At 46.7% G+C, this 22581-nt stretch overlaps 1 protein-coding gene across 1 annotated transcript; it reads left to right on the forward strand.

The window, feature by feature from the left end:
* The first annotated feature begins 93 nt into the window (after positions 1-93).
* On the forward strand, positions 94-22064 carry LOC128710378 (autophagy-related protein 2 homolog A). Its single transcript, XM_053805430.1, has 9 exons — positions 94-261; positions 13770-14154; positions 14812-14914; positions 14981-17554; positions 17632-17852; positions 17919-21305; positions 21385-21539; positions 21618-21764; positions 21834-22064. Exons 1-9 carry the CDS (start codon positions 94-96, stop codon positions 22062-22064), a joined length of 7371 nt encoding a protein of 2456 aa, XP_053661405.1.
* The last annotated feature ends 517 nt before the right edge of the window (positions 22065-22581 follow it).

A 22581-nucleotide genomic window follows, 5' to 3' on the forward strand; every position in this document is an offset into this window, starting at 1 on the left:
TAGTGCACTCACGATCAATACTCGATCGTATTTCCGTCATCCGACACCCGGGAACGGTTTGCAATCAGCCACGGACGAGCATCCTGCGTCATCATGCCCTGGTATGCGCCCTGGTCGGACGTGATCAAGAAGAAGATCTGCCGCTTTCTGCTCCAGCGCTATCTGGGCCAGTTTCTGGAGGAGAAGCTGACGCTCGATCAGCTGAACGTCGACTTCTACAATGGCACCGGCACCGTGCACAACGTCACACTTTACTGCCAGGTGAGATACGGTTTCGAAGGGTGGTTTGGCCCTCCGGTTCATGTTTAATTGATGATGGTAATGTCAGTTGTAATGTGCCATTTTCATGGATCACTGCGATCGGCAAACGTTATTGATTGACGGCGACGGTATATCATCAAGTTGATATTTGCTATGATTTCTATTACCGCACGGGGGGCAACCTTCCGTCTACTTCTATTTTATCGGAACAAAAAGTAGGTGCTGTACATGTGTCGATGCCACAGTGTGAATAGTGGGACACACTTACTTGTCTTATCGCGAATGGGGATTTAGGTGTCTGGCTGGGGAGCGGGCTCGCTTCAAATAATACGAAAACAGCACAACGAATCTGGACGAAATCCTCAGTTGACCTAGAAACAAATAGCGTTGATACGGAGCGATAATCAACCGTGTGTCGGAAAGAAAGAACCTCATGTTCTCCAAAGAAGCTGGACAAATTCAATCAAATCATCATTAAAACTCCAGCAGACAAAGCGTTAAAAAAACATACTTACAACTGCAATGAAAGACAAACAAGATCCAGCTGGGAACAACAAACACCATAGTGTAGTAAGCACCCTTAACTGCAACCGTACCTCCCAGTAACCCAGCTGTTATATCGGTGGGATTGGTTTGCCATTTTGCAATTGCGTTGTGTTTTTTTTTCTTGATTTTGTTGTTTATTTGCGTATGCAAATGCGACTCGTTCATGGTGTGTTCCGTGACAGTGTGTCGGATGTCAGATTGTTTATTATGCCCCGCCAGCCCCTCTTTCGCTTCCTCTTGTTCCTTCTGGTGTCGTATCTATCAGGACAAATTAAAAGGAAGTATATTTAAATTATGTGCTCATAATGCAAACCATTGCACCGAAAATCAATTAGTGAATCGTACTAGACACATTTTTCTTCATCATAATCGGACTTTGTATGTACAGGGTGCTATGTATTGTGGTATCCAATATTTTTTTGCATCAAATAACTTTAAAATCTGTGTTTTTTAGACAACAATTATTACCTTATGACAATTATCCCGTTTAAAGAGTTCTTCGCATATCTCGAACCAATGACTACTGAAATACTGCTAATGACCTGCAAAATCTAATGCAACGAGCATTTGGAAACTTTTTTAACTAATTTGGAATGTAAGGAAGCTGCCTAGAACAATGTCGCCAAAGAACCAGGCCGTTACTCAACTTGTAATGTTGGTCACTTGGGATTACGAATTCACAAACAATAACATCGAAGAGCTTCTAAGGAACCATGTGGAAAATCCAGCCGGGGAAGAGCTTATGGAAGTACAGAAGATTGATGTCAAGAAATCAATCAGAAGATAAATCCTCAGCGAAGAAGTCTTATATTTGGGGAAAGTCCAGAGCACCCGCCGTAATGTACATCAGAGTCCAAAGATGAAGATCGAAGACCAACTGATCTTTGCGTTCTCTCTAGACGTGTAAACAGTTGGCTAAACAATTGAAAAAGTACTTGGACAAGAAGATGGACTTTGTTACGCAGAAGTGCTAATCGGGGACAGTTGCATTTGAGCAGCAATCAATCCCAATTTCCAGTAGAATTTGGGGTTCTGTTGAAACATTTCTTTTCAACTGACCAAAGTTAACCGAACACCGTCAATCCTCCCAATAATCATCATTTTGCGAATTTGCAACCGTGTATAAATGTCAGCATGATGCAGCTGTAGGTTTGGAATGAAATACATCTATGAATGATACGACCAGCTCAGTTCGCACCTCGCACGGTTGCGATGTATAATATTATAATTTTAGAGTTGTTCTGTACAAACTGTGCGCCTATTGAGTAGCCGAACCGCAGATTCGCTCGCAGATCAGCGGTCAGTGCGAATGCGAAGGGAATGCGGCTATAAATAGTGATGGCGGTAGCAGGAACTTGTCATGTAAAGTATTCCCCGACATACCCAGACAGCGGCGATGCGACATCTTTCGTCACGCGGTTCCTGAGTGCACCTTGCCGATGAACCTGGCGAGATTATCGTGATGATGTTGATGGTATAGGTAATTTCTCCTGCGACTGGCAACAATCGGAAAACATGCTGAACAAACCAAACCCGCCACACTACACAAGCACAAACCGAGAAGTTTTGTTTTGATTCGATGGAAAGATGTAGCAGCAGCAACTGTGTGTTTATGGTCACAGCAACCGGTGCCCCAATAGCTTTTTGCGCTTATGGTTTGGTTGTATTAGTAGGCGTTGTTGTTGTATTGCTGAATGGTTGCTGTTAAGACTTCGCTCGGGGTTCGCTGTGTTTCCAACGAGAATCAATTGCGCGTTACCCGCTTCCCGTGATGGCGCCGTTAAATTCTTCCGTTTCGTTGCAATGTTTTAAATCGCTGCGATGTACCACAAAAAAGAAAACATTGATGCGAATTTGGGAAAGCGTTGTACGGGTACGGGGTAATGGAAGGATTTATGACACAAAAACAGTGGAGTGTGTGCTGCAATACACACCACTAACCTATCGCGCGATGAGTATGAGGAACAATTGTTAAACTTTAACGCATGTCGTTAATCAATTTTACATCTGTACACATTTATTGGTTCTTCGATGTGCGGCCGACCTCCCCCCCCCCCCTCAAGCACACACACATACACACACGGTTGGTTTTTGTGGCAGAGACCCCAGCCTACGCACCGTTTCATCGGTACACAAACACGCATACTTTTTTAAGATGAAACGCTCCAATGATTAGGCCGTTCATTTTAGACTACGCAACTGGTGGTGTGATTTTTTGTTGTTGTTCAATTTTCCCATTCCCTTTTAAGATAAGCGCACCTTGATGGTGGTACGCGCTCGTTCGACCGTTTATCATGCGTTAAAGCTTTGTTTTTCTTGCGTTTCCGCGCTTATGCTGGTTGGTTTTTGCATAGCTTTTTCCATCAAAAGCACCGCTTGATGAGGTTCTAAGGTGTTCACCTTCAGATTGCAGAACCATTGTTTTGCACCAGACGTTTCCTGAATTGTTTTGCTAAGTTTACGAGTACGGAGTGGCATGTTTAGTACCGGTAGAAACGGCTTAGAAGATCCTTCTAACAGTGGATTAATCGATTTTGTCTGCTATTAAAAAATTTATGACGCTTATGGTAACTAAATTTGAAATTTTAGAGAGAATACAGAGATAAGGGTAGAATACCTCAACTTACCTATTTCACATAGATTTGTATTAGTGTTTTGCCTAATGAATCTATTGCGAAATCTCTAATCGACATTCAAATCTGGAATCAACTTTTATAAGATTAATGAATTAATGAATCCTTTGAGCCGTGGCTGCTCATGCCCCTCGGAGACCTAAAGCGGATTGATAGTTGGGTCCATTTTTGGCAACAGATGACTGAGAAGGGGGAAGATTAAATTATCTTTGAAATAGAGATTCGGATTGATGATTTAACAACGATTAATCGATTTAACCGATTTAAACAAAACATCTGTAGGATCTTTTTTAAAGAGACAGAACTACTTCTGATACTTAGTATAGCTTAGAACTTCTCTAATCTCTTATCTGTACATGGGTGTGGGTGGGTCGACAAGCAGTAGTTACTATTTGGCTCACTTTTTATTACAAAAAAACTGTAATACTTCCCGCAAAGGACGATAATTGTGTTTGTGTTTGCGATAAATAAAACATGAGTGTGCATTTCTGTCAGCTCAAACGAATTAAATACGAACGCTATTTTGTTTGGGGACCAAATAATTGAAATTGCCGTTAGTGTGCAATTATGATTCGTCGCCTTTTAGATTCTATTAGAATATTTTATTCGACTTCCTGCTACGTAATATTTTAACAATTATTTTACATTTATTTGCAATGTACTGCTTGTTACAAATAAGACCAATAGTTCATGTTTTTTAGGTGATTATTTATTTGTGTTTCCTGTTTGTTTTAAATGTCAAACTGTCACCTTAGCGTATTTTGAAGTTTTCAAACATACCCACGCACTAAGTATCTCTTCGAACTTAAAATATTCGCTTACGCATCATCGTGTTTGTTGGTGGTGAATGCGTGTGTTTACACCCCCTCCCGATCGTAATGGAAGAGATTCTGCTGCTATTGCGGCTGTGTGAGTCATTGTGCAAAACGTTTGCGGAACAACACTTACCAACGATTCGTCCGTCCGTGCTCGAATCTCGCACCGTGTCAACTCAACACTACAGCAGGTTTTACACACTCCAAGAAGAACTAAATCAACCGACCAACACCCATTTAACGACGGTTGATCGAAACCGGTTCAAAGATCTGCACGCACAACCGCAAGCCGTTGGTGGCGTTGATGAATGTATGATTTGGGGGGGTTTTGCTTCGTTGACGGTGGTTGATGCTGATCTCACACTGGTCCACAAAATTACTGGTTTGATCTTTCGGACCAACAGGCAAGCAATGATCATACCGAGAGCTGGGATTTGCTTGTTTCGTTTCCAGCTGATTGCTTTTTCCAAGGGAAGTTTAAGGGGCGATATACAGCCATTATGTTCGAAGATGCTAGAGACAAAAAATGTTGCGTTTCCTTCAAGTTTAAGGCTTCTCAAAGAATAAATTGCGCATAGACTCGTTTAGTATGACGAATTTCCTTTGGGTACTGCAAACAATGGCCTAAATCATACTGTAAGGCAGTTTTTTTTGTATACAAATATAGAAATGGTAAGCCAAGCTAAGCATAGGAAAACGGGATTTGATTGTTTTCCTAATGAAAGCTTCGGTCAGCTGCTCTACAATTTTCAAAACAAACCATTTTTCTAACAGGTCTGAAGCAGGTTAGGCGCTGAAATTTTCAATGAAACCAACAAAAAAAGGATTATTTTAATTTTGAGATTTATATATTGTTTCAAATAAACTGAATTCAAAATTAAATTTATGAACTTTAATCAATTTTTTTATATTGCACTTCCGCGAAAATGATCCCTTGTGTCATTCCTTGTGTGAAAATGCTATGTCCTTTTCGAATCTGTACAGAATGATACAACCCGGTACCTGGATTATTAGACACAGCTTAGATACAGCTTGAAAGCTTAAGCTTTCTAACTTATGGTATGATCTGTCCCATTGTTAGGTTTTTCTTTACTTCAGAGCTCCAAACAAAGACTTTACGTTTTTTTAACGATCTCTTTAATGAATTTCCTTCCAAATGGAAGTATTTCCCATCCAACGTATGAGATAGTTTTCCCTTTTTATAAATTCCAAAAGTTTTCTTTCCCCGAATCTCTGATTATCTTTTATTTACCTTAACGAAAAGCTTGCTGTAGACAGTGTCTTATTGTGCTGTAAGGAAAATTTTGCTTTCACTTCACAACTTTAATCAACTTTAATTCCATCAAAAAATGAATCCGTCAAACTCAAATTCCTGGATATTCAATCCAACCACTGGCAATAAATTCGTGCCATTCGTCAAGTTGCTAAAGGTCATGCGAGTTCAGGTGTTTCCCGGTCGTCTCTGCCTAAATAACACCGAGCGTCTGGACTGTCCACACCCCTTCCTTCCCCCCTCTCCCCTCTCCTCCCCACGGGCCTTCCCCTTCTAAACATTTCAGCGTGCGTTGCTCCCGGTTCAATTTAGCATTCCTTTCATTTCCTTTGTCCAACGCAGCGTCGTCCTACAGCACCCCATTCATCCCGAGCCTTTTAAAGATTCCTTCATTCGGGGGTGTTTTTTTTTTGTTGTTGTTTGGGTTTTGGGTGGATGGTGGTTTTTAGCAAACGTTTGCTTTTACATCCTTTTTTGCCCCCTTCGCCGTTCGTTCCCGTTCGATTGATAATCAGCGCCGTCGACCAAGTAACAAGAAGTCGCGCGCCCCGGTCTGTCTATCCATCGGTCGTTGCCGTCGTCTGCCGATCGTGTCTGGCGGATGCGCCACACAAATGCTCATCGGTTCCGCACCAAACACGCGGGTTGCAGAGCGACTGCTCTTTCGTCGTACCTTTCCGTCCCCAACACACCATCCCTGCGTCGTCGTTGCATGCGAATAGCTCTTTTTTATCACAACTCAATCTCAAGGAGTCTTTGTTTGGAAGTGTTCGAAAAGACCATTTTACGCAGTAGGTGGCACAGCATATCCCTGGCATGACGTTATACAAATGGCATATGAGAATGGAAGATATTAGCGAAATGCATTGGGGGATCAATTATAAATGTTCCTTCTTCCGTACCATGACTCGTAAGCGCCACAAAAAAACTTCAAAGTTACCATCATTTCAGCCTTCTGGTAAGGTCTTTGTTGGGTTTTTTTTCACGCACAGTACAGTAAGCTTCCTCACTTACTACTGTGGCTGCGAAGCACGAAGCCAATGCCGGAAAAGAGCATCCATGGCATTAGATGAAGCGCATCGCTGTCAGAGTGCATGCTCTCTTGCGTATTTTCGTCTGTTTTTTTTGTTGTTGTTTTGTTTAGCAAAAAAACAAGCCATTTTCCTGTGTTGTTCGTACGGGTTGTACATAACCCGAACAAAGGAATTGGTGTGGATGTCTACAACGTATAAAATAAAGCAAGTAACTCGCAAAACCATTAATAAATGAGTCTTCTTCTGGCTATTGTTGCACCATTGCGGGAGGATGCATTTTAATTACGCGCTTCGCATCATATAACAGGAGCGGTAACTTGCAGCCATTCGTTTAGTTTCGGATTGCTGGTGCATGTATGAAAGTAAAATGTACTCGTTACATTAGTTTCATCATCAAAAGTAACAATCAAATCAATCAAAATGCATCTATTATAACACCCGTGCAATAAACTGACTTCATGTGGACGCTTCCGTCTGTCATTCGCTGACACAATCACCGAGAAGATCCCCTGTTTTGAACGAATCACCGCCGGGAAGATGGGTCAAATTCATTACCAGTTTAATGACGGGCGCTAAATCAATTTCATCTCGCGTGCCGCGCATCCCTCCACCATCGGGTTCCACCCATGACAAAACGAGTCATTTCGGGTCGAAGAATTCGCTTAACTTCTTTCGAATGTTTGCACCACCCCTTAAGACATCCTGCTGCTGGTCCCAAGTCCCAACAACCGCTCCTTGCCCACACACTCGACCGGGTCGAGTCGAGCTGTTTACTAACAAAGCCTCGTAAGCCAACCGTCTGGAAGTGATACGGGTTGACTGCATCCTACCCTACTACCCTACTTCGGGACGCGTGGACGTGGATTGGCAGTGGCGTCGCAGTAGCCAACAGTTTGCCACGCGAGCGTAGTGTGGACGGGAAAGCGAACGACAACAGCCGGACTCTCTGGAGCTGGAGCGCTTACTCGTTATCTGTCAACGGTGAGCCTTTCCGCGGTTCCCTGCGCATCTCTACCCATGCATCCCCAGCGTACGTTGGGATATTTTTTTTGCTTTCTCTCTAGGGTTCAATGCTTTGACACTTTTGGTGTGTGCGCGTGTCACTAACAATCACTGTTACTAGTGTCACGAGGAGGCTTGAGAGTAGAATATCTACAGCCGGGCAAGCGTGTCCTGTGAAGGAGCCAATTTTGTTCCGCATTCTGGTTCTTAAACGTTCTGCCCAAAACTTAGATCGATTTGATTTTTCGAGCTTTCGATTTGATTAACCAAAGCTACGTGTAATTTTCGTCCCTTATGTTGTGCTCTACTACTTTTTTCCACTTCTCCGTTCCTTCGGTCCTTCTTGATGGGCTTAGTGATCAACGCGGTCTGCTCCTGTTTCCCTGGCGTAGCGATCATTTCGTCCTACCGCCTGACACCGCACCAGGGGTGTCGCAATGCCAGGGACGTCGAACGTATTGGCGCAGTGTGTACTAAGCTTATGCAAACCGTATAAGGTCGAGATCTTCCAAACCACGTTACCAATAATCGATTAAGTAAGAAAGCTTAAACATATCCACCTATTGATCAAATTTAGAGTGCCTCAAACATATGAGTCATCTGTCATACAAAGTGTATCCATCCACTTTCAAACCAGAATCCAGTGTATCAAACCAGAATATATCATTCTATAAAAATTAATTCGATGTTCTGTTACTGCATACCTTTGAGACACTTAGATTCTCGCAGAATTTCCAAAACAGAAATAATAATGCTCTTTATTTAGTGATGGCAAATTCTAGTATTTTCTCAACCTTCAAACAGGTGTTCGCTTTATTTTGAATTCTCTTGCTCGAAAAGGTGCATAATTTTATGTAAAATAATTAAAGTTGTCTAATTTTCTACGTTTAAATTATCGTCACCTGCCAGTTTGTATGAAAAGCTTACGCCTTCGCAAATTTTTGCCTTTAAATTCAATTCAATTCAATTCTCAAAAGTCTTCAATTCCAATTCCCACTCACCAACACACACCATGGCCAGAATGACCCATTCTTGAGAGCACATGACAACGATAATACGACCCGAAGTTTCATACCACGCCACGAGCATTTTGTGCTAAAAACAAAAGATCCTTGGCTTATTCATAACGGATGAATCTTCTGCTCGTGCAATAGCAGCACACGGTACTTTTACAAAAGAGGAATTCTATCGATTCTGCCTCTCCCAACTGGTCCGAATGGGCGCGCACTAGGCGTGTTCCTGCACAACTTCACTGTCATTGTAATCTTCGCCCATCGAAGGAGCATTTTTGCCACCCGAATGCAGACTGAACGGTGCCAACAGCTGGCATTCACTTGACGCCAGCACCCTACTTGTGAGTTGCGGTGGCTGCGATTACTCCAGATAGTGGCCAACCAAGGTGCCCTTTGGGGTGGGAGCGGGGTGGGTGGTGAGTTGGATGTGAAACTGTCTTAGAGAGGAAATGCATTCAAACCGAGGCTCGATGTGTGTCTGGAAGCTGAGCCTCACTCACAAAGGCATGGGAGAAAGAGAGAAATCTTGAACAAAGCAAACTAATCACACACTTCCTTTTATTGGAGCTTTCACTTCCAGGGTCGGCCGGATTTTGTAGACACCCGTTGTAGTGTATCGATGGCAGTGGGGCTCCGGCACCTCACAGAGGGAATATACATCAGCGTCCAGTGCACTGTAAGTGCAATAATCGATTAATGTGGGTGATCACAAGGAGGTAGAAGAATGGCACCAGCGCGGGCACTCACACTATGGGTCGACGGTAAATTATGAGTCTGGAGAGACACAACGTGTTTTTTCTAAGTACATGCTTTCCGTAGTATCTCCGCACCGTTGTTGTGTCTGCTTCCGACCGTTAGCTTTCGATAGCCGATGCAAAGGTCAACATAAATTGCAGCCCGTTGTACCGCTGTTGCCTTTAGTTCTCGCGCGCGAGTTAACTGCATCCACGACGGAAACGGGTGGCAGCGGTAGCCAATTTGCCAAATGGTCGCGTGTGTGTTAAGTGACCGTGTTGAGCATAAATGTGTAGGAATACGGATTTGATGAGAGTCAACGTTAAAGAAAATTTATATGCTTTTTTTTTCTCCCAACCATATCATTTCATGTCCTGTCATCCATCTTGCCGGCCAAGTTCAAGATCATACGCAAGGAAGAAGTTTGCGACTACTGAGTCTTGTTAATGCCATGTTTGGAGTGTGCCGCTCCGAAGGGAGGTTTCCTGATGCTGTTCAAACATGCAAACTCAGCGACACACCACCAAGTTGAAGGTTGGCCGCGGTGTGCGCGATCGCGATCGTACGGCGTATCGCTCTTCACGCACACGTCCACACACATACGCTGAAGCATTCGTACATAAGCGCGTGCGCTTCATTAACAGCTGATTGCGCGAGTAACAGCCGTTACCGTTTGACGGGGGGGGACGGTCGGTCAGCGATGTCTTTGAGAGGGGCCACACCACTTTGCGGCGTGTGTCCCGCAAGTCGACGTCGTTGTTCCGAGCTCCTTGAACCTGGCAGCTCGTGGTTTTTTTTTTTTTGCTACCACTCTAGCCAGTGGCAGTATCGGTGTGTTTGAGAGTGTACCCGTGTGGATAGTAACCGGACCATTGGGTCCGGTTCTTTGCAGGCAATCCAAAAATGGAACGAAAACCTTGTAAAGAGCTGCAAACACAGTGGCGCGCGGAATCGTTACCGTGTGGAAGTCGCCGTTCGTCGGCGATTGCGACGCAAAATTCGCTCGCCAGCACCCCCTCCCCCCCCCCCTCCAAACCGTACCGTGCGGCGCCATTGCGAACGGATCGTCATCGGTTGCGAAAAGGTGGATTATTTGTTAAACAAAACAACAACAACAAAAAAACCCTCTCCACTCCCCCCGGACCGCCCCCATTCGGGGACGTTGCTTACGCAGTTGATTTATGGGGCAGATTTGTACACTTCCTCCACGATGGATGTAATAGTTGCCATTGCCGCAACGAGAATTGGGTGATATTGTGACCTCTTAAAGAGGGAATTGACAACCGGGCGCTGCTTGAAATGGGCACGAAGGGTCACTGCAAAACACACAATTTGCGTGTCACAACACTGACCTTGAAGGGAATGCAGAAAAAAAGGGAGAACCAATTATGTGTGTGTGTGTGTGTGTCGTATGCACACGCAACCGCATTTTCCGCACATGACCAAACAAAACTCCCCACTACGGTGGTGTACGGAACCGTCGTCTCGCTTCCGATTTCCGAAAGCACGCACCGTGTTGTGGACTAGCAGCAGCAGCAGCAGCAGCAGCAGTTGTTTACCAGCGGTACTGTTTTCTTAGCTCCAAACCTGCATTTCAGCTTCTTTCACCCAGTGGGGCCAACACATACATCTCTTCGCTTCGCAACAGAACGAACCGTGCGGTTTGGTGTGGAGTTTTTTTGTGTGTTTGTGTATGCTTTGCAAAAAAAAAAAATTGGCACATCGCGTATTCCGCACAAACTGACCTTGCCCAATCGGCATGGCATTGTGATAGAGAAAGCGCCACTTTTCCAAACAACTTGGCCGAAAGGCAGACATTGGCATTTTGTCCCCTTGGGGAGCCATCGTTTATTTTGAGGTTTATTTTGAGATTTAAAAAAGCGTTTGGTAATGAAAAATTACTTCCTCAACAACATATTGTCGCTGAAATTCTCAATTTCGGAAACGAATCACATAGCCGCGATCGGAATAATGCTGATTTGAGGTGCCAACAGTGTTTGGATGCTCAATCGATTCATTTCCGCTTGCATCGCCTGCTTTGCCTCTGGCACACTGACTCTCCGACTTGCCGATGGAATCTCATTATTATGCCCAAGACGCAACCGATCCGCCTTAACCCGCTTGTGTGTGTGTGTGTGGCACCTAATAAAACTCTGACTCCGATATTTGCGCTGTTGTGGACGATGGGCGAACTCGTCCATTTGTGTAAATGTTTAGCACACACATACACACAGCAAAAAGGGACGTATCAAAATCTCCAAAGTCCAAACGGCCGGGCAGAATTTAAATTCATTATGCTTTGGCATAATGCACCCAGCACAGGGGAGGGATGGCCGGTTTGGTATGACCGATTGGCAGCGGGGAAGACATTGAAATTATGCAAACACATGGAAGATATGGTGTACGTAATGGTTGATGATTAATATGCCACGGGTTACCACTTACCATTCCACTGCAATACCTCCCCCCTCTTACTTTGTTCTGGCACGTGTGTACTTAGCAGCGGGATATTGCATTTTATTGTTTGGCTTTTGTACCAATCTAGGGTGGGGTCAGTTTCCTGCAGTGGTTTGATTAAAGGTTTGATTGTACGTTGCTGTATTTGTGTGGTTGACAACAGTTAGTTTTGGTAGTGCAGCATAGAGTTAAACATGGCGAAGAGTAGCTTATGCTGACAATATCTCGATCGCAAGTGATCGATGACTGATCGATGCAGAGCGCCAACCCTCAACAAAGCAAAAACGCTCACGATTAGTGGTATTGTTTTGAAGTACTGCTCCGATACAGACCCAGCTGGCACTTGTGCAAAACTAAACGTGATCTACAGGGCGCGATAAAGTAAGCACGCGCTGTTTGTTTCCGTTTGCGCTTGGCCACCAAAGTGCGCAACACAGCTTCAATAAGTCCGATGCGGCAGAACGCAAGCGACCCGGAGCATTCAATTTTCTTCAGCGTTTCTTCGCTAACCGTCAAGTGGGAATGACCCGTTCCGTTGAGTGCGGGGGTCGCTTCGTTTGCTCAGTTGAAAGCATCTGTTCACGTCGCGCACCACGATACATTGTAATCGTTGCGCGCACACACACACTATTGCTTCTTATCGAGAGGTGGGAAGTTGCTTCGTCTATAGGGTCTGGACATTGTACAATCGTTTACCAGCGTAATCTGTCTCGTTTGAATTGTGTTTAGTCAGCAAACATACTGTTATAAAACTACATCTTTCTTCTCGTTGTTGTGAGCATTCTTTTAATTGCGAGATAATAGGACAAATATTACAACTCAGACGATATGTCCTGTGTATACTATACAACTAAGTTAATTGATGACAAGTATTGGAATCTTCCCTTTGACATTAAATCTCAATGAAAACGAAAATTTATAGCTCCAGTTTTGACAGGTCACAAATAGCTTGGTCAGCCTAGGGACAACTCTACCATACACCGGGTTCAGGTTCAAATCTATACAAGACCCTATGCTCTTGATTATTTTCAGCAATGATGGCGTTCAAAATTCCGGTATTGGAGTATGACAAGATCTCGAATACTCTCAACAAATCGAAAGGAAGAACCAGAACAAAAGTATTAGTAAACCTACTTACTAACACCCCTCATACACCAACTGGAGGCACACCAGCACACACAACGCAGGCAGCTTTGTGTGAATGCTTCGCCTCTGTTTGCTGCAAGCACGCTTTGTGAAGCAGCGAAGCGACGGAATTCATCCCTCTTGTCGCTCGATCGTTTGCGGAACTAGCACGCACCTACCACGTGGCGCGCGAAGGGTGTAAAACGCGCTATTCAAACAAACCGCCAGGCGGTTCAATCTCTTCGCGGTCTGCCCACGATTGTGGAAGCGTGGTGGCATAGTGGACGAATCCGCTCTCCCTTTCCTTCACGTGATGGGGAAGTGTTCATGTTCTGCCCATAACCACCGATGTGTGCCGTCGACTTCGGGATTGCCACACAACGTTTTACGCTTAAATACGGACGATTAGAACAAGAAGCCGCGGAAAAAAAACTTATCGCTATTGGTTCAACAGCTTCGTTCGTTGTAGCGGAGTCTTTCGGCTTCTCGGAGCATGCACAGAGTCCGGTTAAGTTTTTGACCCTGAACCAGTGCGCGGATGGAACACGGAACAAATTTGGTTTGTGTTTTGAATATTTTTATCATAAACTTAGCGTGGAAACATCTCCGCATGGTGTGGTGGGTGAAATGTGTTTGTTTTCTGCTGCTCCAAGTTCAGTTTCAAGATTAACTTGAGCTATTGCGTATGCCCCGGTGATTGACCCGAAGACGTGTGTATCCTTGAGCGTAGTTTTTTTTTTTTTTGGTGCGTCTTCGATCATAGCCACGGTATTGAATCTATGTATTGTGTATGTTAACCTTTCATATCCAAACCCACCTATTCGTCATCACACGCCACGTGAGTTGCTTATCGTTCGTTTTGTTATTCTTTACAGGCTCTAAATGAACTGTGCGAAGGACAAGGATGGGGCATCGAGGTAACGGGAGGCCACATTGGCTCGGTGACGGTGAACGTACCGTACGATTCCCTGCTCGCCAAGGACAGCTCTCTCGAGGTGTCGAATCTAACGATAAGCTTGCGACCGAAGGCACGACCAACCGATGGCACCTCGATGCTGGAATCCATGTGGTCGTCCATGTCCAGCTCCATGCAGCTGGCACAGGAATATCTGGAACGGGAAAGCACTGGTGGCAGCATAGCGGACGGTCACTCCACACACGGTGGCCATGGACGGGGTGTCAGTGCGACCGTCACCGGCCAACAGTTGCCCGCGAGTGCCATGGAAGGGTTGGAAAACTTCGCACAAATCATTGACAACGGTGAGTAGTGTGTATGGAAATAGGGACGTGGTTTCGAAATTAGAAATTAACTTATTTAGGGTCAAGGCAACGCGCATACAGTTTGGATAGAATGTTAAGCTGACCATGACAGATTGAGGATCGAACTTTAACATATGCAACAGCAAACATGACGCCCCAAACCTCGTGTCCAGGAAGTACACAACGGCGTCGTTACGTTCAGCGGGTACACAGGCATCGGCTTGACCTAATTTACTACGGTGCACAACAACGGGCAAAGTCACTCTAGATTAGATTGGTCGCGTTGCTTACCTTTTTGTCTTTGTGTATTTTTTTTTTTTGGTTTCCTTAAAGCCCGAGAAGTGTTAGTGCGCATCCGCCACGGTACGTTGAAAGTTCTTGGGAATTGGCCGCGATACGGCTTGAACATATTGTGACGCTATTTTTATGTACGCGTTATCTCAACCGTGTTCGTGTGCGCAACAAAACAGCACACGCGCACACAAAAATGGGGCAAAACGCAACTTAACCTTTCTACGGCTTTTATGTTAATTTTGGGTAAATTAATATCTGATCGTGTAATTTTAATTTTATGCATAGTTTTCTTTCGATTAGTTAATATTACTTTGCTGTAAATGCTTTATTAAATTTTCAATTTCTTTTACTCTTCACTTACAGTGCTAAATAGGATTAAGGCCAAACTTTATGACAGCGAAATTAGAATAGAATATTTGTCACCTGAAGGAGACCGAGGAGTTGCTGTGATAGTGAAAATCAAAAGGTAAGCTGTCGCATGAGTTTCGTTACCGAACAATTGATCTAATTCCATTATACGTTCCATTTTCAGTATCGATTACCAGAATGAAGCTGGTAATGATCCGCCAGATCGTAGCCCGAAAACGTCCACGTCATCGTCATCCGGATCGGATGTGTCAGATCACACCATCACTGGTGGCAGCAGGCACCAGCAGCAGCAAAAATCGTTCCTAATTGCGACACACGCCACGCATCACATTACGATCGAAGGCATCACATTCTACACGGAAGAATTTCGGATACACAATCCGCGTACGCGCCGCCATCAGCAACAGCAGCGTACGGCGGATGCGGAACCGAGCGTGTTACCATCGTACGGTGAAAGTATGATAGACAGTGAACAGTTCCGCAGCACGATCTCACACATGTCGGAAGGTGGTGGTTCACCGCCGAACTTACTGGCTAGTGGCGGTGTCGGTGGCATCGATGGGGACGGATACTTTAGCTATAGCAACACAAGCGTATGTGATAATAGTGGCCCTAACAGCCGAGGGACGGAGTTTTATAGGCGTAGCAACAGTAGCGGTACGGATCGTGAAACGGATCCTAGTGAAGAGGAAGATCCAGAGAGTGAGGACGACCTAGGGGAGTCAGGCGTGCGAATGTATCGGTCTGGAGAGATCATTGTTGGGAAGATCACGTCAAAGCAGGAGATCCGCCTGAAGATGAAGCAGGCAGACAATCTGCCCGGCCCAAACGTGGAGCTGGAGTTGTCCGTTGGTTCGATCCAGCTATTCCTGACACCGCGCCAGCTGCATTCGCTAGTATTGGTTTGCGATAGTTTCCTGGGCGGAAATGAAGAACCACCGCCACGGCCAACGGCACGGGAGATGAAAACTAGTGCCGGCAGGCGGCATGAAGCAACATCGACTGCCGAAATGGAATTCCAACAAAACATGACACGAATGGGCGGTGGAATCGGCATTAATCAGGGCTGGTCTCTAGCCGATCCGATGCAGACGATGATCGAGGAGCAGGCCGAATTTTTGCAACGAGACGCCTACCGGGGCGATGATGGCGGTGAAAACTACTCCGAATCAATCATATCATCCACCAGCTCCATGACCAGCTCGTTCACGTCGAACAGTACTTCGTCAAGAACGACGGCAACATCGGCCGCTAGCCGTAGACGCATGATCGATCCGGATGCGAATGCGGACATTTCAAAGTTCAACGTTCGCGTAGCGGCCGTCGCATTGGTACTGCTGCATGAAGACATTCTGCTGGAAAGTAGTCAGCTAGGTGCGGTGGAATCACCTCTTTCCGAAGCAAGCGTCCAGCAGCTGCAAACGAAGGCGGATCGATTCTTCCGTTCCATCGGTAACTTGGGGCTTGGGCTCGGTGCTAATGACATTAACAATGCCGGGCTTATCCTGGACAGTGGATGCGACTGTAACCATCTGCGGTTACTTCTTGCTCCGCTTATTCTCGAAGGTGACGAGCAACGGAACAGGTGCGGATCATTGTTACGGTTTTCGATATCCATCGCCCGAGCCGATCTACGCGAGGTACTGCTGGAGGTTTCCGTTCCACTGGTGGAATTTTATCGAGAACAGCTGCCTACCAGTTCCGGTAGTTCATTGCCCAAGCGGCCAGAAATTAGTATAACCTTCGAGCAAAGCTGCAATGCTTTACGGGGCACAAGTGGCAAACGGTTTTCACCTCCACGCACGAAAATACACGTCATGATGGCACCGTTCCTGACAGAATTTGACATTACCATCCTGGATCGATTGAGTTCGTTGCTGTACCAAGCGCCTTTCACATCCTACTATCATAATACGGGTAGCGCCACGACCGCTGTACCATCACCAAGCAGTCCCTCTTCTGGTCGCTCTAAGCTCGAGGCCAAAACTGACCTGCAGCTAGAATCGCTAGCGGTAGACTTCCGATTGCGTTTTCCTATACCCGATCTACGACCGATTCACGATCCCCAGCGAGTACCATGGTGGCGGCGTAACATTCGGCCCGATTTTCTACTACTGAAGCTGGAACAGGTGCGCACAGGGATTGCGTTAAGTCCGCACCCAGTGTATGACATTTCGGCGAACGAAATCAAGCTGTTCTACTACGAGGCGGAACCGAAAGGACCACCAAACGGTTCGGGCGGTGTCGGAGGTGTAAATATAGGCAAAACTGTGATGCAAGAGAATGCTGCTCCCGGGCAGGTTCCGGCGGTGGAATATCCGCGAATAATAATCGAGATCCCGAGCGAATGTTCGTTGCAGAAAGCACTGGAAGAACCCGCCCAGTGCGGCACTGACAAGGGCACAAAGTGTACCACCGGTGCTGCTAAATCGTACGCACCGAAAGCAAGTTCCGGACATCGCAATTACGAGGAGAGTGACAGTGATCCAACTTCTGGTGAAAGCTTCGGTGTCACTACAGGACGCTGTAAGGAGGACACACCGTTCAGTGCAAAACGTGTGTGTAGGGAAAGTGATACACCGCACTCGAAGTCATCCGCGTCGGGTATTTCGGACACACCGGAGACACTCACACTACCAGGTGACACGGACGAAATGAATACGTTCTGTTCGTGTGCGATGAAACGGGCAAAGTTGCAGATTCGCGTGGATCTTCCCGTGGTTAGCTTGCAGCTAAAGTGAGTATCTTTTGCTTGTTAGGTATATGAAGCGTTTATTAAGGTGCTATAATCTATGGATTCCGTTCACAATCTAGATCGAAACATTTGTATGAAGTTATCTACAATCGTATCAGCACGGACCTGCTGCTCTGGGAACCAAGTGCTCCTTCGGCGACGGCTGCGGCTGAGGCGCAATCAAATGCACAGCATTCAGCCCGAGTTTCTTTCCGCGAGCCAGAAATCAGTCTCGCTGGCATGGGCATGATGGACTCCATATACATGCCCTACACAATGTGCCAAAGTGGTATCCAACTGGGTAAGTAGTGGAGAGCGTGTGTAGTGTTTCTATGTCGGTTTTATTTTCTTTCCTTCCTTCTTTTAGATTCCAGCTCGTCCGCAACCAATTCCGAATCAGAGTCCGACTCCGATGGTATTTTCTACTCGGTGTACGATCGTACACGCAGTGGCAACCCCGATACCGGTGGTGCTAGCGGAGCTGGACGTAAATCGTCTTCACATTCACATCGAAGCTCGTCGCACGGTGGTAAGCAGGCACTGGCTGCCAGTGGCGTTGATCGTGATGCAAACAGCATAGCATTCCGCTTGAATATCGGCCAAGGTGTGCTAACGATGTTCGCACCCGTCCGGGACGCGCAAAAGCATGTCATTCCGGGCCAGTTTGGAGAGTTTGTGATTCGATTGAATTCGGCGTACATATTCTCCGTGAGCGGCTTCCACGGCAATACGAATCTGGGTTACCTGTGCATACAGGCGAAGTCGGCCGAATTCTACCATTGTGGGTTGATTCCGACACCCAGCAACAATCCACCGCTGCGTTTGATAAACAGTGTGTTACCATCGTATCTGCAGAGTACGCTGTATCCGACACCGAAAAGTTTAACCCTACACGAACAGCGTGGTTGTGCGAATCGGGAGATGCTTTCGCTTGCAATCCAGATTAAATCTGTGCCCGATTTGGCGATCAAACGCATCCGGCTGGCGGCCGGCATACAGTTGACTACGCTGCGGCACCATTCCACATTGCAGCAACATGCGTGGCTTACGCAGCTGCTCGACATGCTGGATGTGGTGGATTATCCCGTGCAGGGATACGTACCGCTTGGTGTAGTTACGGAAATGCATCTGCATTTGTGGGACTGTGCAATCGATTATCGGCCACTATACTTCCCTTACCGTGCGGTCATAACGATTGGCTCGTTCATGATTAGCAGCAACATCACGACGGCCAGCAGTGGTCTTACGCTGAACTTTATTGCCGAAGATGTAACGCTTAGCCTCGCACCGCAACAAATCACGATCTCGTCGAACGGTGGAAAGGATTCATCTAGCAGTAGCGGACATCAAGTGGCACAGAACAGTAGCAAGATAACCGTACTACCGTCGAACGAATTGGTATGCGTGCTGGAGGTAGGACTGTTCGAGATTTCCCTGATGCTTAATGAACGGGTGACGGTGAAATTTCCAAAGTTTGATTTGCGCACTGCCATCAACGATGTGCACGTGCGGACGTGTGCCGATTCTGCCCGTGCATTGGCACAGCTGATCGGGTATCTGGCAGCAGAAGGTGATCTGCTGTTGCCGGAAGGTGATGCCGGTGCGGACATTTCTGCGAGTGGAGGTGGAATCTCGTTAGCGGGAGGATCGGACACTGCAATCGGTGGAAGTGGTGCATTAGAGCAGCACGATGTTGGCAACATGCAAGGACTGCCGATGGGTGGTGAATCGGAGGGTGAGCTGTTACCGGTACGTCCACCATCCAGCGCCAGTGGACCGGTTGTGACGCCGAAGCAGCAACAGCACGTTAACACCCTTATGGCCGATGCAATGGAAGAAAGCCTGTACATTGAAAGCACCGCAGGTGGTACCGGAGCGGGAGACGACGCGTTGCTTGAGGGTGGTGCTGGAGTGGAAATGTTTTTCTTCCCCGACGAGCGGCAACGGCGAAATAAGGACGAAAAGGATCCACGTAGCGGTACGATCGTGTCGGACAGCAATAGCAATAAGCGGCGCTTCGGTTCGGACGATGATTCGTTAAGTATCGATGATGGTTCGAGCATACCGTCATCCTACCATGATGATGATCATTATTTGAGACAGCACGACCAGCACCTCCATCACACAAATCTCACCGGAGCTGACGTGGACGATGATAACGCGAGTGTGAATATGCGCGAGCTGATGAACTTTGAGCGATCGGTACTTGGGCAGCATCCGATCAATTACGGCATAGGAGATGATGATGACGATGATACGGGTGTCGAGGCGCTACCACAGGTTGCGAAAGAACTAGGCGACGTGAACAAACTGAACCAACAGCGCGTGGAATCTAACGTGGCCGGCAGCGGGTCTCATTTCGCTCAGCGTAAAATCAGCTCGGATACCGACGATGATTTCTGTATCATCGCAGATGAGGAGCGTCCCCATCGGGATGATTCCCACAACCAGGAGGTGCCAGTGTCGGAAGATCCCATTCGCATTGTGGACAATCATTTCAGCATACCGAGCGGAAAGCCCGACCTGTTAAAAGCTCCGGAAGATTTCCCCAGCGCAGTGGAACGGTACACAATCTGTGAGATGACCGTAACGTGGCACATTTACGGTGGACGAGATTTTCTCACCAAAGAGGATCGACGTCGTAAGGTGAAGCAACCGATGACGAGTGGGACGGTGAGCAAAGCAGAGAAACATACAACCGTAGCTAGTACGGCGGGTACCGTCCATCTTCCTACCGCTTTGCCGATGTCGGAAGCGTATAAATCGGGTGTAAGCTATTCGAAGGGATCACCGTCGGTGAGCTTTGGCGGGCCGACCAGTGCAGCATTGGCTAAGCTAACGTGGAAAACGCGCGGCGGTCCGGATCGTAAGCACGATGTGACGATGGAAATTCACATCAGCAAGGTACAGTTTTCGCACGAAACTTACCCTTCCAATACGAAGGAAGCATCCCGGCAGGTGCTGTTGATCAACGAGCTGGAGATCGTGGACGGGCTGGCCGTGTCGAATATAAAGAAATTTCTGTACCACCCGAAACTGCCCAGCCGCCCAACGAGCAAGCAGAGCACGAATCACATGGTCGTTATTAAGGCGCTGCACATGCGCCCGAATCCGGCACTGTCGGCCCAGGAATGTTGTCTGCGTGTTTCCGTACTACCGATACGGCTCAACATCGATCAAGACTCGCTGCTGTTTTTGATCAACTATTTCAATCAGCTCGGTGGTGGGGGCGATATTAATGAGGCAAATCTACCGCCCGTGGGACCAACCGGTGGTCGTGCCTCTCAGACAGCGACACCGGCCCATCAGCCACCGGTAATGACGGTAGAATCGATTCCGGATGCGGTGCAGGAACTGCAAGCGAAAAAGATGGTGTCCGAGAATTTGATGCTGCTTATAGAGGAGGAAGAAAAGCTGAAGGACACTCAGGAAGGTGCCGCTTACAGCGAGGCGGGTGATTCGACACCGATCTACTTCCGCAATGTGATCTTCAGTCCGGACGTACCGATTCGCATCGATTACCACGGCAAGCGGATGGAGCTATCGCACGGTTCGCTGGCCGGTTTGTTGATGGGACTGGGACAGTTGCAGTGTTCGGAAATTCGGTTGAAAAAAATCTCCTACCGTCACGGGTTGCTCGGTGTGGATAGGTTGTTGAACTTCCTGCTGCAAGAGTGGTTGCAGGATATTAAGAAACATCAGCTGCCGAAGATTATCGGTGGTTTTGGACCAATGTACTCGCTGGTGCAGCTTCGTAAGTAGACGGTGTTTTTGTGTGGCATTTGATTTTGAGTTCACTCAAAGGGCGTTTTTTTTTCTTTTCCATCTTTCAGTGCAAGGCATTTGGGATTTGTTCTGGTTGCCGATCGAGCAGTATCAAAAGGATGGCCGAATCGTTCGAGGATTGCAACGCGGAGCACAAAGTTTTACGGCCCGTACGGCACTGGCAGCACTGGAGATAACTACCCGTATCATACACCTACTGCAGGTAATTTAACGATGCTTTTGCATACCCGCCGTAATATGACAAGGACGTATCATACATCTACTTGAACTCTTTTTGTAGATTACGGCCGAAACGGCCTACGATATGATTTCGCCCGGACCATCGATCCGTCGCGGTAGGGGCAATCGCAAGGGAAAGCGGAAGCGTCTACATCCGCCGCAAGATATTCGCGAGGGCATGTCCAACGCCATACAGATAGTACGAGAGGTAAGTACAGCTCGTAGCAAATGGGTTCGGACAGCGTAATAATCTATTTGTGGCATCGTCTGTTCACAGGGAATCACGGAGACGGCACACAATCTAGTGGAGATCACTGCCCTCGAGCATGATCAGAAAGGTTACACGGGAGCCGTTGGTGCGGTAATGCGCCAAATACCCCCGATCGTGGTGCAGCCCATTGTGTTGGCCACACAAGCCACGAGCAACGTGCTCGGCGGTGTGAAAAATCAGCTCGTACCGGATGCACGTGCTGAAGCGCGGGAAAAGTATAAGGACGATGTGGAGTAATTGCTGTGAATGGCACGTTGATATCGTGCAGGGTGGGAGATAACGGTGATCATGTTCGCAATCGAAGCGATCGTTTTTTTTATTTCTTCTAATTATGTGTATTTTTTATGTTAGAAAGCAGGAGAAGACGAAAAAGAAGAATGTGTTCCATAGAGAGTGAGTGCGATCAATGATCGCTTTTATTCGTTTATTTTACTCCTTAGCTTAGTGCGTGTGGGCTTCAATGTTTGCATTCTCTATCTCTCTATCTCTCTCTATCTGATGAAAGGGTGGATAAGAACCCTCCTAAACTAAGGCAGCTGTATAAATAAGAATCCACCGAGATTCATAATAATATGTTGTCCCTTTCGGCACGCGACGAAACGAAACTTAAACACTAACACACCCCTATTGAGAAGTAAGTGATAGATACGAGACAGGCAGGGCGGCGAAATTGAAGAACATTAAAGTCGGGAGCAAGTAATTTCGTGAAATTCTACCCGCTAACACTGACTGACGGTATCCGAATACGCAGCAC

This window comes from Anopheles marshallii, chromosome 2 (genome assembly GCF_943734725.1).
Source record: "Anopheles marshallii chromosome 2, idAnoMarsDA_429_01, whole genome shotgun sequence".
Taxonomy (NCBI): Eukaryota; Metazoa; Arthropoda; class Insecta; order Diptera; family Culicidae; genus Anopheles; species Anopheles marshallii.

Excerpts from the sequence above, each read along its gene's own strand:
- LOC128710378 (XM_053805430.1), top strand. The coding sequence starts at position 94 with ATGCCCTGGTATGCGCCCTGGTCGGACGTGATCAAGAAGAAGATCTGC. Across the intron at positions 14,915-14,980 it reads GTGATAGTGAAAATCAAAAG|TATCGATTACCAGAATGAAG; the intron begins GTAAGCTGTCGC and ends TTCCATTTTCAG. Across the intron at positions 17,853-17,918 it reads CCAAAGTGGTATCCAACTGG|ATTCCAGCTCGTCCGCAACC; the intron begins GTAAGTAGTGGA and ends TCCTTCTTTTAG.